We start from the raw sequence: 15,045 nt of genomic DNA, 5'->3' as shown, positions 1-15,045 counted from the left end.
CCTAAATAGCTCAGTTGAAAGGAAATATAGAGCAAAAAGTTTTTAAAAAGGGAGTATTTGGCTAAGAAACTGAAACACAATTTCAATGTATTTAAATGCATGGAAAATCTCTCCTTTGCAATCCCCTTCAATATCAAGGAAACAGATTTTAAAAAGGGCTTCTGAGGAAAAAAATAGCACTGCTCGTGTAAGAGAGTGCTTCTTGAGACCAGCTTCAGTATTCTCTAATTTGAGAGAAGAATTCACAGCAGGGAGTGTTATTTCCATTCACCTAACTAAACTAAACAAACCGATCAGAAGCATTTGGGGAAAAAGAATAAAAACATATATTTCTTCAAAATTCTTAATTCATCCCTTAAAAGAATTCCTTGTGAGGCTGCAAAGCCAAGCAAGGTTCCCACAGTCCATGGTTAAGTGAAGGGGGGAAAAACCCTTCGCGCTCCCGCCGGGTTGTAAGTTTTAGGAGCTTTCTCTGAATTTTTCTTCTTTGGAAACAAGGTGGTTGTTTCTCAAACTCGCCCCCAGCAGAGACTGCAACAGCCCTGCGAACGGGCTTCCATCTGGGAAGGACAGTATTTCCCAAGCAGAGTGGGAAAACAAACACCCCGGTGAGTGGCACAGAGGCTCCGGGGGTAAGGCGATTCCCGGCCGCAGTCCAGTTGAGATTTTAGGCGGTATTTCCCCCAAACCCTGCCCCGCTCCCATGGCTCCCATGGCTCAGCCTCCCCGCACGCGCTTCGCCCTATTCCCAGGCTGGGGGATGGGTGGGAACTGGGCTCTGCCAAGCCCCGCTCCATCCGAAAAGACTTTCTCTCCCAGCTGCAGAGTCCTTTCCAAGGAGGGAGCCTTCCCCATCCCACCTCCATGGCCGGGCAGCCGCTTTCCTTCCCTCTGGATAAACCCACCACGCCGTGCAATCCTTGTGCAGCGCGTGTCCCTTCCCCCAGGCGAGCACGGACATACAAAGGAAGCCTTGCTCCATTGTCCACCTACAGCACCTACACACCGAGCCTCGGACCCGGCTCCGCGCTCACCCCCTCACCCCTTTTCCAGCCACAAATATTCCAGTGGTTACACCCCAGCAGCATTCGGAGGCGGCGTGTCACTCCCTCCCCCCAGCTTAGTACCTGCAGCCAAAGGGCTGAAGCGTGTTTTAACTGTGTTTACTGGCGTGAGATCAGCCTCACCCAAACACACAAATCCCGGGCAAAAATCACGCTGGAAAAACAGGGAGAAATGCCTGGCTACAAATCTCCTTCCCAAACCTCCGATCGCAACTTGCCGAGGTGAAAACAACCAAAAAAAGGTAATTAATTCAGCGCCTGCCATTTTTCCCATCCATCTCCAAGCAACACTACCATAGCAACTTTTTCCCTGCTTTAATACATATTATAAAAGGAGTGGGACTGGACAAAATAAAACCCAGGAATGTCAGATTTCCACTATGGAGTGCCTATTCCCTCAGCTAGTTACGGCTGGAATTAACCAAGTAACCCTAGAGCGAGCTTTTTCCCCCAAAACCTGGCTTTGTACAGCACTGGGTCACGTAACCCGGACTGAGGGACACGACAAACCACCCTGGATACACATCCACCATCCTGCGCGTTGGCACGGACCAAGCGGCGAATTCTGGGCTCAGGGGGATAATAATGGTGAAAAAAGAAGCAGCTCGATTAAAACAGGGCAATTTCAGAGCGAGGAGGATGCGGAGATGGGATTTGGCTGCTGCAGCAGCTCGGGCCAGGAGGATGGAGGGGGATGCCAGACCCTCAGTCCTTCCACAACAGACGACCAGAAGCCAGGGAAGAGGCGCCGGAACCTTCCTTTTTCCCCCTCGGTGTCACCGCATCTATTTTTCCCATGGTGACTCATTATTAAGGACGCTCCATCATTTTTCCAGCACGGGAAGATTAAAGGAAGCTTCAAAATCCATTTTTTTTCTGCTGGTGGTGGGATTAAAGCAAAGCGCCTGGAGGGGCCACGAGCTGAGCAGGGCTCATTACTCTCTTTTTCTTCATAAAAAACAGCTTCCAGCGTGCGGTGCATCAACCTGAGAGCATTTCCACAGGAAAAAGGTGTTGCTGAGGCGGCGGGGGAAAAGCCTCTTCCTCCTCCTCCTCGCAGGGAAAGACAGAGGGAGGAGGAAAAAAACACAACCATGCAAACAGCTACTACTTCCTTATGAGTGGGATTAACCTATGCAACAACAAAAAAAAAAAAAAAAGAAAAGAAAAGAAAAGGAAAAAACAACCCAGCACGATATAAGGAGTCCAGAGCGCTTCCCGCGTGCAGGATCCTGTGTTTTCTCCGTGGGTTTGTGTGATTTTTTTTTTTTTTTCCCCAGAGTCACGTTTTCGCAGCTGCAGGCGCTTCGGTTCCCACAGCTCGCTGCACCTCGGGAGGACACGCAGCATCCTCCACAGCTCCAGGTGGGAGGGAAACGCAGTGAAATGGGCGAAAATAAACAGAAAAAAGTCCGAGCGTTGAATAATTTAAAAAAAAAAAAAAAAAAAAGGAATGGAAAACACGTCGGCCAGGCTCAGCGCTGCCTCCCGACATCCTCGGCATGGGATCCGCTCCGTGCTGACCGCCGAGCCCCACTCGCTGCTGCTCCGTCGTTTCGGGTCCATTTTTAGCCATTTTTGTATTTCCCCGCTCCGGCCGCGCCGCCGATCCCGCCATGGCGCGGGTTATTTACAGCGCTGTTTTCCTCCTCCTCTCCACGGGAACCGCCGTCCCTGCGCACTCCTCCCCCCCTTTCCCACGTTTTTCCCCTCGTTTTTCCCCACACCGCGGATCGGGCAGGACGGGCCCCCCTCGCCGCTCCCCACTCACCGCTTGAAGTGCTCGATGATCTTCTCCTCGCGAACGTTCTCCGGCAGATTGCCCACCCAGAGGTGCCTGGTTTCCCGGACCATGCTGCGCGGCGCGGGGCGAGCCCGCCGCCCGTGCCCCGGCTCCCGGCCGCCGCCTGCCCCCGCGCCGCGCCGCCGGCCGCCGCTCGCCGCCCGCCGCCGCCTCCGCCTCGCCCTCCGCCCCTTCCGCCGCGGGGCCCGGCCGCCCTCAGCGCCACCGGCCGCCGGACCGCACCATCCCCGCCGGGGGGGCCCCCTGCCCGCCGGGCCGGCTGCCGGGCGCCGGGCTCGCTCTCCGCCGCGGCTGCGCTCCCTCGCCGGCTCCCCCCGCCGCGCAGCCCGCTCGCTCGCTCCCGCTGCCTCCTCCTGCTCCTCCTCCGGCAGCGGCAGCGCGGCGCCCCCGCCGCCGCCTCCTCCTCCTCCCCCCCCCCCGCGCTCCCGCTGCTCCGCCGGCCCGGCCGCGCTCGCTCGCTCGCTCTCCCCCCCTCCCCTTCCCTTTTCCCTTCCCTTGCCCGCGCCTCGCGCAGCGCCACACGGGGGCCCCCGCGCAGGCGCACTGCGCCCCGGGGCGCGCGCCGCGGGGCTGGCGGAGGGGGCGGGGCGAGAGCGCGCAACGCCCCGTGCCGGGGGGGCGGGGCGGGACTGCGCGTGCGCGGGGCGGGCGGGGGCTATGGGGGTGTGAGAAACGGGGGGATGAGGGATTTGGGATTGTGCGAGTTAATGAGAGACTCAGACATAACGGGGGGTTCTGAGTCGCATTGGGGGGCTGTGAGGATCATTACAGGGGGCTTAAAAATTGTAGTGGGGCTGTGAGAGTTGTGATGGGGGGCTGTGAGAAACGGGGCACTGGGACACTCGTAATGCTGGGCTGGGGGAGTTGTAATGGGGGGCTGTGAGAGACAGAATGGGTTGCCCTGCAAGGGCAAGGTCCCACTGGCACAGCTCAAAGGGGCTTCACCCAGCCAGGGGCCCCTGCTGACCTCCAAACCTACAGCTCCCCTAAATACCATAAGGATTTCAAAATCCTGGGCCACAAACTACCTTCATCCCCAGGTGAGTGCACACCCAGGCCGTGCCCACCAGACAGGCAAGTGAAAAATTGATTGAGGTGGTGGCAGCAAGGGCCCTGCGCTCTGGTACCTCTAATGGCTCCAAAGGTCAGAGCAACAGGAACCCCCCGGGGGGCTGCAGGGGGGTCACCAAATCCCCCCGGCTGCTCCAAATGCTTCCGTCTGCCGAAACAGGGACGATGTGTCACCCTGAGACGCTTCCTCCACCAAATCGGGTGGCCGCGTTGTCCTGAGGCACTTCCTCCAACAGAACAGAGACCACGTTGCCTTGAAAACCACACACGAGAAACTCCCTCCCGCTCCCCCACGGGGGTTGGCAGAGCTCGTTAATTAACATGGGGTGAAGAAATTGCCAATATCACCCATCTCTAGTTGCCTGACCTGTTACACGCCAGCTCTGCAACACAGGACTAGACACTTTTGAACCAACAAGATCTTCTTTCCTTTTCAAAACATGCCACTGCACTGATAAAAACACTTATGTCCTAAAAGGAAAATGCCCAACCGGTTCCCACTGTGAGACTCCGAGCAGCTTGAGGTCAGGATAAAACACACACCCACAGCCACGAGTGTTGGTGTTTGAAACCTTCACTGCTTTCACCACACAGCAAACCCATAGTTCAGTATTTTCCATGGCCAAAGTCTCCTGATGGCGTTTTGGTATTGATCAAACCCACGTTTTGTTTGTCAGAGCTGCCTTTTGCCACCCAGTCTGGCCGGATACCGTAACCTTCTGGCAACAAGTCCACCTCGCTACTGGTCAAAGTCACTGAGCTGTAGTGGCTTAACAAACGTGCAAATCTCTTGATTTAATCAGATCTCTGACGCACGTGGACTCGATCTGCGGTGGCCCCGAGCCTTGTCCCCAACTCCAGTGGCTGTGAGCCCATCCTTTGGCAGCGCCATGCCTCAGTTTCCCCAGTGATGATGGGCTCTGCCAAACTGGGATCTACTAATTAATTAAAAATCCCAACACCTCCTTGCACGCAAACCATCTATTATTTGAAACGTGATGGAGCCACGTGTGCACGAGAAAATGTGCTGCCAACACGCTTCACTGGTGCTTCCAGCGTGGAATTGGGCTCAGCTTTCCATTTTACCTGGTGGGAAGCCCAAGGAGCAGTTCCTACGTGTCTCTGCCTTTAACGGGCTCTCCATTTTGGAGAGGAAAAACCCAAAACAAGACCGCCAAAAAATCAAACAACTTCTCCATGACGAATTCTCCCTCTCTGATGGAGTGCACTTGCTGCAACTGCAATTCCAATTGTTCTTCCTCCTTGCTGAGGTGGCACCTCTGAGGGACATGAGGAAACCATACCAGCTCCCAGGTCCTTCCAGGGAATCTCACACGGAGTCACTGCTGTCACCCAGGCATCTCACAGGACATGCAGGGGCTGGGAGCTGTCGCAAACAAAGCCATCGACTGTTGACAGGAGAGGGTTGAGACGAGTGCCAGGAGGGTTCCATGTACACAACAGCCAGCTGGAAGAGGAGCACAAAGGCCAGCTGGTGACGCAAAACAAAGCTCTGGACCATCCCAATACTCTTCAAGTGCTTTGCAGGGAAACTGTTCCCAGTTGCGGCCGCACCAGCGATGCTGCTGTAACCAGATCCCTCCAGCTCAGTCGAAGATTTCAAAGAACACAGACTGAGGCTGGAGACCAGAGCAGGTATAACCCTCCCCTCAGCAGGCCAGAGGGGCTGTGATGAAAGACCAACACCATCCCTGTGTCTGTAGAACGGACACACGTTTGTGCCAGCCCAGTGTCCTGCCATGAGTGACAGCATGACAATCACCCAGGGGTGAAACACGGATGCACTGCCCTGTGTGCTGCCCTTCCCAGGGGCCAAACAGCTGAGGAGAAGGGGACTTGAGCTGTTCTCCATGACCCGATGGCCCTCAGCCTTTGGGATACACACTGCAAGGAACAATTTAAATTACTCCTGGGAGGGTGTAGCCGAGAGCCCAGCTATCTCTGGACATCTCAGCCAACCCCACAGTTAAAACATCTCAGTGTTTCTTATCGGTGCTTGGAGAGGATTAAAGTGCCAGGCCATTTATTAGTGAGGGAGAAGGTTATAAACCCATCTCAGCTTGAACACCATGTTCATGTCAGGAAAAGCAAGGCAAGAACAGGACACATCAAAAGAGCCATTAAAGGCGTGAGAAAATGGGGCTGCCATATAAGGCGCTAATAAAGTTAGCAGCTCTCCAGTTTGAAGGAAAAAAAAAAGGGGGCAGGAGAAGCAGAAAACATCCTTGGGGTCCACACAGCAGCCACTTTTTGAAGAGGAAACAGCAATAAATAGAAGTGGGCAGGCACAATGCTTCAAAAGGCAGGTTTATCCATTTTGAACACTGCACCTTTCCCAAGCAGCGGAGCTGCCACGCATTGCCAAGACGGCTCACCAAACATTTCAAAAAGCAAAGATTAGATACCGAACAAGGACAGCAACCAGGGCTCTGTTTGCTCAGGCCATAACTTCCTACCCTCATGTCTGGCTCAGCAACATCTCTGTGTGTTGCACTGGGAAAGGCAGACATTACACCTCTCCCTGGCTACATCAACCAGGATTCACAGGGATCCGAGCAGGCACACAAGGATTATCCCCACCACCAGTGCACAGCCAGTTTCTTTGCTTTTTGTAGAAAAGCAGGAGGTTTCCCAGCAAAGAGCCCCAAGAAACAATCAGAGTGTTCCTTTGTTTGAGCACACCAGCTCCATCAGCCACCATCTTGTCAGGGTAAAATGTATTTATGTGCCTTCCCTGCTCATTGATTGTATTTATTAAAAGAACACTATGGCAGCTGAGTATCAAATTTGCAGCTAGGCTTTTATCTCCTTTTTAAGCCAGCCTGAATTACTGGCCTAATTTTATTGCTTACCCATTCTGCTTTATGCTCATTTTCTCCAAGAAGGAATTGGTGCTGTTTGATATTTAGGCCCATTTGTTGCCAAGAGGTTATTGGCTTAGGGGCTGAAAACGCTTGGAGCACGGAGCCGGGTTCTGGAGCCTTAAACAACACAAAGCACAGATTTATATTAATAAAGCTCTTGATTTCAGTTCTTTTTGAGGGTTAGTGCTCCAGATCTTCCTGATAAGATGACTCTGTGCAGAAAACTCCCTTCACATTTTTGAAACGCAGAATTTAGTAATTTATTTTCCAATGCTCTTCCCTGTGGTGTTGTTATCCACAGTGCCAGGGATGGGAGCTGCCACAACATGCCACCATTTTAGCCAGTGGCTTAGCACCAGTCACATCCCACAGCCCCAATATACAGGGGCCCCTGGACTTCAGTTGACACTGAACCCATTTTTATCTCTATATAAAAGCACATTTCTGTTTTTAAAATTCCTTACTACAAAGAACCAGAGGTTTCTTCAGCAGCAGAGCCCAGTGTGATGGCTGAGCCACACAACCAAAACCCATATGCCGACATAGGACTGCACAAGAGTTTACTCTCGCTTATGGTGTGGTAGATATATTAGAAATAACACCTTTTTTTAGCCTGTTGTTGGGAAAAAATAGGAATATCACAGTGCCAGCTTCTGCCCTGCCTTCCCTTGCCCTCAAACTCCTGTACAGCCACATGCCAGAGAGCTGTGTCTGCTCACCTCACAAGGGTTCTACCCAAACACAGGGCTTTCATCACTAGACAGGACTGTGGCCTTCCAGGCTGCAAAAGATTGCATTTTAAGGGAAAACCAAAGAAAACAAACATAAAAAATCCCTAGTTCCATGTGATTTGATACCCAAACAGGACAACTGCAAAGGATATAAATCCCCTAGGCCTGGTGAGATCACTGAATCCTATACTTTGCCATTTTTAACACCTAATTGTTGTTCTAACTCTACATCCAGATGTGATTTTTTTCCTGTGTGCAATGGGTTAAAAAAATCTCAGAAATTACACTGGAAATGTTACAGGACAAGGCTTTAGCACAAACCCCACAGTCCAAACCTGCAAACTACAGGCTGCTCTTCCCACATTCCACATTGGACTGATCAGCACACCCAGCACAAAAAAACCACTGAGCCACCACCATCTGAGCTTTGGTTTCATCAAACACCATTTTGATACCGCAGCAACATGAGGGTGTTTAAATTAAGAGGAGCAACCCCATGTCTGTGGAGTTCTCACTCCTTCACTCCAGAGAAAGCACAAAGAGAAATGTTTGCGCATTGACACCTGCTGCGCTCGAAAGCCTCTCCTCCAACACGGCACGGGAGAAGTTTCTCGTCTGCCTTTGGCTTTTATTTTCACCTCTGCAGATCTCAAACTGCATTTTTTTAACTCTTTGGGCTAAGAGCAAAGTTTGGAGGACCGTGGTTTTCTCCTGTACAGAGGAGTGGAGGTTTGTATGGCTCTTTGGCACTGGAAATTCAGGTTTTGTTTAGCTTGGAAATATCACATATGTAGCTCGAGTAACTCTTCAGGGTGGTAAAAGTTCAGCATTCAGAAGGCAATTCTCACTCGTTTATCCTAAACTGCCAAAGGAAAGTAATTTAGAGTCCCACAGGGTGTGCCAGCCTGAAAAATGTGGAATCATCCCAACAGGCAGCTTCTTGCTCCTCCAAACTTCCCTGCCAGCAAAGGCCTATGAAGAGTACAAGGTGTATCTCCAAACCATCACAGCCCTAATGAGGGAATAAAATCCAAATCCCTGTCCACACTGGCTTATTCCAAACAAGGCTTTAGGCACAGGAGCTACAGCCACTGTTCACACACCAGCTCTACCACAGGGAGCAGGGTATGAAATCTGGCCTGGCCACCTCATCCTCACCCTGTGCTTAATTTTGGCCAAAAAAAAAGGATAAAGTCGTAGCTGTGCTAGAAATCCCTCCAGCAACCAGTCAGTGAAATCATTTCTCCTAAGGGGCTTCTCCAGGGCCTGGTCAGCCAGTGGCATCCATGGAATCTCGATGCTGATATCCTCATTAAGGGTGGCTAACGACCACCAGCACTCCCTGTGCACTAATGACTGCGGGAAGCTGTGCCTCCAAGTCATGTGTGACCTGGGAGAGACCAGCACCAGGTGCTTTTTATTACCTTTGCAACACAACAAAAGAAATGACACCCAGTAAAGAAGCGTTTTCCTTATTCCTGGCGAGTGAGCAGGACTTTGAGAAATGGAGTAATAAACCAGCTGCATCTCGCGGGAGAAAGTTCAGACAAAAAACTATAACTCAAGGGGACCCTGATCTTCATCAACACAATTTAAGATGTTCAACACTCCCTCCAACCTCCACTGCCTTTGCCAGAGCAAAATTAGGAGGAATAGAATACCTCATGTAGGTCTGTAGGCTTGGAGGGAAAGGGGCCCCACAGTTTTGCTCCCTGGAGGCACCCGCTCTCCCCACCCCTTTTGTGTGTATTTTTTTTAATGTGCCACACATCAGCACAATGCTGACAAGGGCTTTGTATGTTTTCTGCCTATGCAGCAGTTCAAGACACACAACTCTGGATTTTTTGAAAGGGAAAGGGGGAGGGAGCTGTCCTTTGCCGTACTGTTTAATTGCACTGCCTGCTCTTCTGCATGACCACAGGGAAGGGAAAAAGCACCGAGGTTTAAAAACACAACCATTTTTAGTAGCCAAAAGGGTCAAACTCAGTCTTCTCACAAGATACAGTGGAGCTCAGAGTAAAACCTACCAGAGACAAGAAAAAAATTATAAATCACCACGGTTTCTTCTCTGGAGTTGGACGTGACCCCAGAAAACAGCTCATCCATCCTCACTTGCTGCTGTTACAGTCTCCACATTTGCACACCTGCCAATGCAGATTCCAGCGCTGAAAAAAAAGGAGGGAAAGGTCTGGAAAGCTGGACTGTCGGTTTTTCCACCTGCCAGGAACAGCTCAATGAAGCCCGGCTGGCTGAGCTCCAAGGAGCAGCGAGCAGAGCGCATTACCAGCCTTCTGGAGTTCCCATCTCACACGCACATGCGTGATACGGACAGCGCTGGCAAACAGCTTCCTTCAAAAATAAGGATGACTAATCCACAGCAGTGCCGCTTTATTTATTTATTTTAAAGGCCACAAGGCAGAGCTTTTTCCAGAAGCATCAGCCTTTGTGAACCAGCAAGCAGTGGGAAGGGGAAACCCTGGGACCCACTCATGCTCTGCAGACAGAAGTAACCACAGGAACACTGCAGGTTTGTGTGGCCCATGTGTGACACATGCAGACATGGCTGGAGCCTTGTCCCTCATGCTCCTGGCAAGGCCAGATCCCACTGCCTGGGTGACTCCTGGATCCCTGCGTGGTTTGTAGGGATCTGCTGTGGAGGGGGGTTACATAAACAATACATTGTTTCCCTTGGAAATAAAAACCAAACCAAACCAACAAGACCAAAAAAAAAAAAAAAAAAAAAGGCAAACAAACCCCCCCCCAAAAAAAAACCACAGAGGAAAAAAAAATAAGGCATGAAACAGCTTTAACCCATAACAGCAGCATCCCCCTGCGTGAGGGGATGTGCTGGAAAAAAACAGGGTACAGGGATTTGGGATCAAAGCAGAGCACCTGAATCACTCGGTGGGCCCAGTCCCCCCAGCAAGGTCACTCTGGCTCGCAGGGACACACATTAGTGCTCCAGTGCAAAGCTGTGGTGGAACTACAGTGAAGGCAGCGCTGCAGGAGGTCACTTGGGGACTGCAAAAAGGGAATGGATTAAAAAAAAAAAAAATTAAAAAATCCATAAGCAGATGTTTACTGACATGCAGCAAATCCACAGCTCAGCTCTGGAAAGCTGCGTGGTCGGAGGGAGAACAGCCCAGTTCCCAGGACACAGAAAATACTCTGCATCTACAGATTCAGGTTACAGCTTTTAGCCAGACCCACACCCCACCCCACCCCAGCCCCCCACCATCCCCCACCAAAAAAACCCAAACCAAATTTGTCATCTTTTTAAGCACTCAGAAATGGAGGTTTGCCACCGAGGTGATTTTGGGTGGTGGCACCATTTAAATACTTACCCACCTCACAGCCAAGGGCTGCGCAATCTGAAATTTGTGAGTGTTTGCAAATGGTTTGGAAAGCTTTCCAAGGAAGGTGCTGTACGATTGTAAATCCTTCCCGTTATTAATAAAAGGGAGCTATTGTTCCAGCTCTAATCAAGCCTTGTCTCCAGCTGGGCAATTTTAAAACGCAATTCAAAACACACACAGGACAAAAATAAAAGATCATGAGGAAGCTTCAGAAAAGAAAAAAAAAAAAAAAACAGTGAAGGAGAAAGGGGAGGGGGAAAAGAAAATAAAAAATAATACTCCTGCTATTTAAAATGAATTCCGAGCAGGAGCATGCTGGGGCAGGGGGGGAATCCCCCCTCCCAGTGCCTGGGAAAGGTCACTTATGCCATCGGTGCCATGGCCACGCCGGAGCAGGGCTGCGGCGCTGCCAGCCCTGCCTCATCCATCTCCATCAGCGACAGCTCTGCTTTCCATTTATTTCGAAAAAAAAAAAATAAAAAAAGCCCCCAAAACCCACCAAGTTGCAAACACCTCCCAGCGCTCTGTTTTCAAGGCTGGGCGAATGGAGCAAGGGGGAGAGGCTTGGAATGAGGCTCCCAGCCAGGGAGAGGTGGTGCATCCTCCGCATCCTCCTCCTCCTGCCCGGCGCTGCGGCAAAGGCGCCGCAGTGGGGGCTCTCCGCCCCCGTGGAAACTTCTGGAATAAGCAGCCAAGCTGGAGAGAGAAACCTTTACAGCCGCAGAGGGGAGAGGAAAAAAAAACCCTTGTAATAAAAGGGAGAGGATTGCACAAGGCCGGGGAAAAACAGAGATCTCTGTAAAAGTGAAGCCCCCGAGCGGCTCTGGCAGCCCCGGGTCGGGGGGTGGTGCAGCCGCCTCGGCTGGAAACAAAACGCTCCAACAAAGCACATTAAAAAAAAAAAAAAAAAGAGAGAGAAAAAAAAAAGAAAAAAAATGGTGGTGTTTGGAGCGCGAGATGGTGGGATAAAGGAGCTGATCCCTCCTCCTGGATCTACAGCAAAGCCGGCCATAGCAGTTCCATTTATCCTCTTTTCTTGTGCAATGAGTTGTCTGATCCGGACTGTTCGGTTGCATTTGCAGCTTCACTTACTGCGGTTTGGTTTTGTTGTGCTTCTTTTCCTTTTTGTTTCTTTTTCACTGTTTGTTTTGTTTTTGTTTTTTCCGGGTGTCTTTTTTTTCCTCTTTTTCATTAAAAAATAATCCTTCCCAAATCTCCCAAGGAAAATCTACATCTCTGTGGAACAAATAAAAACATTCAGGCACAAACTTCCATCATGGACTGTGAAAAAAGAGATGGGTTGGTTTTTGTTATTCTTCTTCTTTTATTTTTATTTTTGGTGGCATTTTTTCTCCTGCTTTTAGGATACATTGTAGTAGGAAACCAATGGAGGAAAACAAAGGTAATACATGTATATAAAATCGAAGATATATACGGACCAAAGTTACAGTGATTATATATAATTAAATTATAGTTTTTAAGTGTGTGGGCTTATTTTATATTCTAAGTAATCCCTGGGAAAAGGACATATCTATAAAAATATGAATTATATAGCAGTATTTATATATTTATATTTTTATATATGTAAGTATTTCTGTATCTGCTGAAATAAAAGAGCATCTGTATAGGCCTAAATCTGCAATTCTATGAGAAAAAACCCAGTATTTTAGGGACGTAGCTTTTAAGAAATAAGAGGCAATGTCATAGCCTGTAACAACACCGTGATGCAGAAAAAAAGGGTAATGCAACATTAAAAAAAATATTTAAAACAAAAAAAAAGCGTGGTACCTTGGCTGCAGCCTCCAACAACGAGCGTGTGGATGTTACGGGATTTGGGGTTTTTTTTAAATGGTATTACCACGTCTGATCACACCAATATATGATTTTAATTAAGCGAATGGCGGGCAAACTGTTGTGGGGAGCAGGCGAGCAGCGATGGCTTCTTCCCACACCACTCCGGCTCCGATGATAAATCAATCCTCGGGCGTTTGGGACTTTTTTTTTTCTTGGTGGTTTAGGTTTTTTTTTTTTTTCCCCTAAGCACTTTTGGGGATTTTCCATGCCGTGAAGAGAGCGGGAGATGGCGGCTTCAACCCCTGCAAAGGACAAAAGCGGTGGAAACGCAGAGAATTAGGCATAAAACTACCCACCTTGGGCGTGCGTGTGGTGATGATGAAGGGGAGGGTGAGTGGCGTGTGGAAAGCGCAATTCTGGGCCAAAAACCTTTGGCTGTGAGGGATAAAATAACATTTTAAGGGTAACACTGGGGGACCGGGGGGGAGTAGGGGTGAGGCAGCGGTGGCCTGAGGTGAGGGGAGAGAACCGGGGGCTCTGCCATGGCTGAATGAAAATGCGCCATTTCTGGCCATTTTCACATCCTTTTTCACAGGAGGCGAGGAGAAAAGGGCAGGAGGGATGGGGAAGAAGAAGAAGAAGGTCAGGTTTCACCCACAACTCTTTCGCCGCCCGCCCGAAGGGGATTCACACAGGATCAGAGCCCCTCCGCCGTGCCCGTGCCGCTCCGACCGCGCCGCCGCTCCTCGCCCGTCGTTCCCCCCGCTCTCCGCCCGCCGCCATTTTGTCGCCTCAGTGCCGCTCCTGCGGCCCCGCCGGGCGGCCATTTTGTGAAGCGAGCGCGGGGGGGCAGCGCCGGGGGGGCAGCGCCTGAGGGGCAGCCCCGGCCGGCGCCGCCTTTTGTCAGCCCAAACCCTCCTTTTCCTCCTCGTTTTTTCTTTTTTCTTCAGGGATTTCTCTTTTTCCTCACGAAACACTTTGTCCTTAACTCCCCGTCTAGAGCCCGATCGCTTCAGGAAAAAAAAAAAAAATAAAAATCCATACTCAGACGAAGCAATCCAATAAATGAGATTAAAGCATATTCCCCAGTTTGGCTGTGAGGAAAAGTTTAGCCGCACTGAGAATTAAGGGATATATTATTATATTATATTATATATATTTGTTCCTCGTCCTTCTTCACTTCTTTACACCAGTGATAAATCCCTGAGGTCAATAATCCACCTTGACAAAGGGGATAACCTCTTCGAAAAATATCCATGTTTTTATTTTAATAAAACACCTCACTCACACTGCTCTAGTGGACGTTCCAGCAAAATAAAGATATAACTTGATGCACTCAAAGCCAAATCTGGGTGAAAATCGGTAATTTTCAGGAAACAGGGCTGCAGGATGCTGTAATCACTGATACAATGAAGGAAATCTGGGACATGAAATAGCAAAACGCTGCTCGCAGGCATGTGCTATGCATCTGTTTTCAGAAATAGGGTGGGTTGGGCTTTTTATCCTTTATTTTATAAAGAAGCCAGTGTAGCACTCGCAGCCTGGTAACGCGCTTGCGCACTCACCTCATCCCTTTCCTCTCCTGCTATCAAAACCAATGTGTTTTAAAACTACAGTGTGGCAGTGGGTGGTTCCATTTTGCCAGGAAAATTGGGAAAAAAGGAGAATATTAGCATACAATTACATATATATATAAAATACATACATATATATATATGGATATGTATATATCCCACCTGTGCTGCATGAGCTGGAGAAATCCAGACTTGGGCTGTTCCTGCTATAATCCCTGCTGGTTTTTGTCTCTCCCAGAATCAGCAGGATCAGACTGCTTTTCATTTAAGAAATATAATTTTTTTAGGCTGTGTCAAAGACAGGAAAGTGCAGAAAATAAGTCTGAATGCTCTATGGGGAAGAACAACGCTGCAGGGAGCCGGCTGGGATGTGGCTGCCATTAACCTGGGCTCCAAAGGAAAAACCCAGTTTTCTTGCAGCTCTTTCTATCTTATTTGAGAAAAACCATCACCAGCACCCAACCCTGTTCCCAGCACCTTTTCCAGCCCCTCTATCATCCCACTTTCCTTGTGCCACACTATAAATCTTCCATTTTCCAAAGAAACCTGCAAAAAGGGTTGTTTTTTTTTTAATGAAACAACACTTAAACCACTAATTTAAAACCACTACAGCTGTGCCTGGCAGCTCCTTCTTCAATTCAAAACCTCTTTTTAAAAAATCGGGCAGTCCTTTGAGTTGTAAAAAGATAACCTTTGGGGTTTTTTTATGGGATGCACCATTGTATTCCTGGGAGCAAGTTGGCCACGCAGCAGAGCAAGATATCAG

The 15,045-nt window shown here is 49.6% G+C and overlaps 1 protein-coding gene and 2 long non-coding RNA genes across 4 annotated transcripts in view; 1 reads left to right on the top strand and 2 right to left on the bottom strand.

Moving 5' to 3' along the window:
• The window catches only part of SPEN (spen family transcriptional repressor), a 65,652-nt gene extending 62,673 nt beyond the window's left edge, over positions 1-2,979 (bottom strand). Inside the window, 1 exon segment of the mRNA XM_032131928.1 lies at positions 2,836-2,979. Coding sequence (XP_031987819.1) covers positions 2,836-2,918 — 83 coding nt within the window. The 5' untranslated portion in view covers positions 2,919-2,979.
• A 1,369-nt stretch (positions 2,980-4,348) lies between these two features.
• Positions 4,349-14,148, bottom strand: LOC116454674. 2 transcript variants are annotated; one of them, XR_004244164.1, is made up of 7 exons: positions 13,994-14,148; positions 13,364-13,715; positions 12,700-13,007; positions 11,411-12,147; positions 10,448-10,576; positions 9,583-9,720; positions 4,349-5,407 (listed from the first exon to the last, which is right to left on the bottom strand). It is a non-coding gene; the product is annotated as an uncharacterized LOC116454674 (long non-coding RNA). The 2 variants fall into 2 exon arrangements; XR_004244165.1 differs by having other exon boundaries at positions 12,004-12,147; positions 13,994-14,140.
• Positions 13,002-13,746, top strand: LOC116454675. Its single transcript, XR_004244166.1, has 2 exons — positions 13,002-13,095; positions 13,301-13,746. It is a non-coding gene; the product is annotated as an uncharacterized LOC116454675 (long non-coding RNA).
• Positions 14,149-15,045: the final 897 nt, after the last annotated feature.

This window comes from Corvus moneduloides, chromosome 22 (genome assembly GCF_009650955.1).
Source record: "Corvus moneduloides isolate bCorMon1 chromosome 22, bCorMon1.pri, whole genome shotgun sequence".
Lineage (NCBI taxonomy): Eukaryota > Metazoa > Chordata > Aves > Passeriformes > Corvidae > Corvus > Corvus moneduloides.
This window is presented reverse-complemented; position numbering and strand designations above follow the sequence as displayed.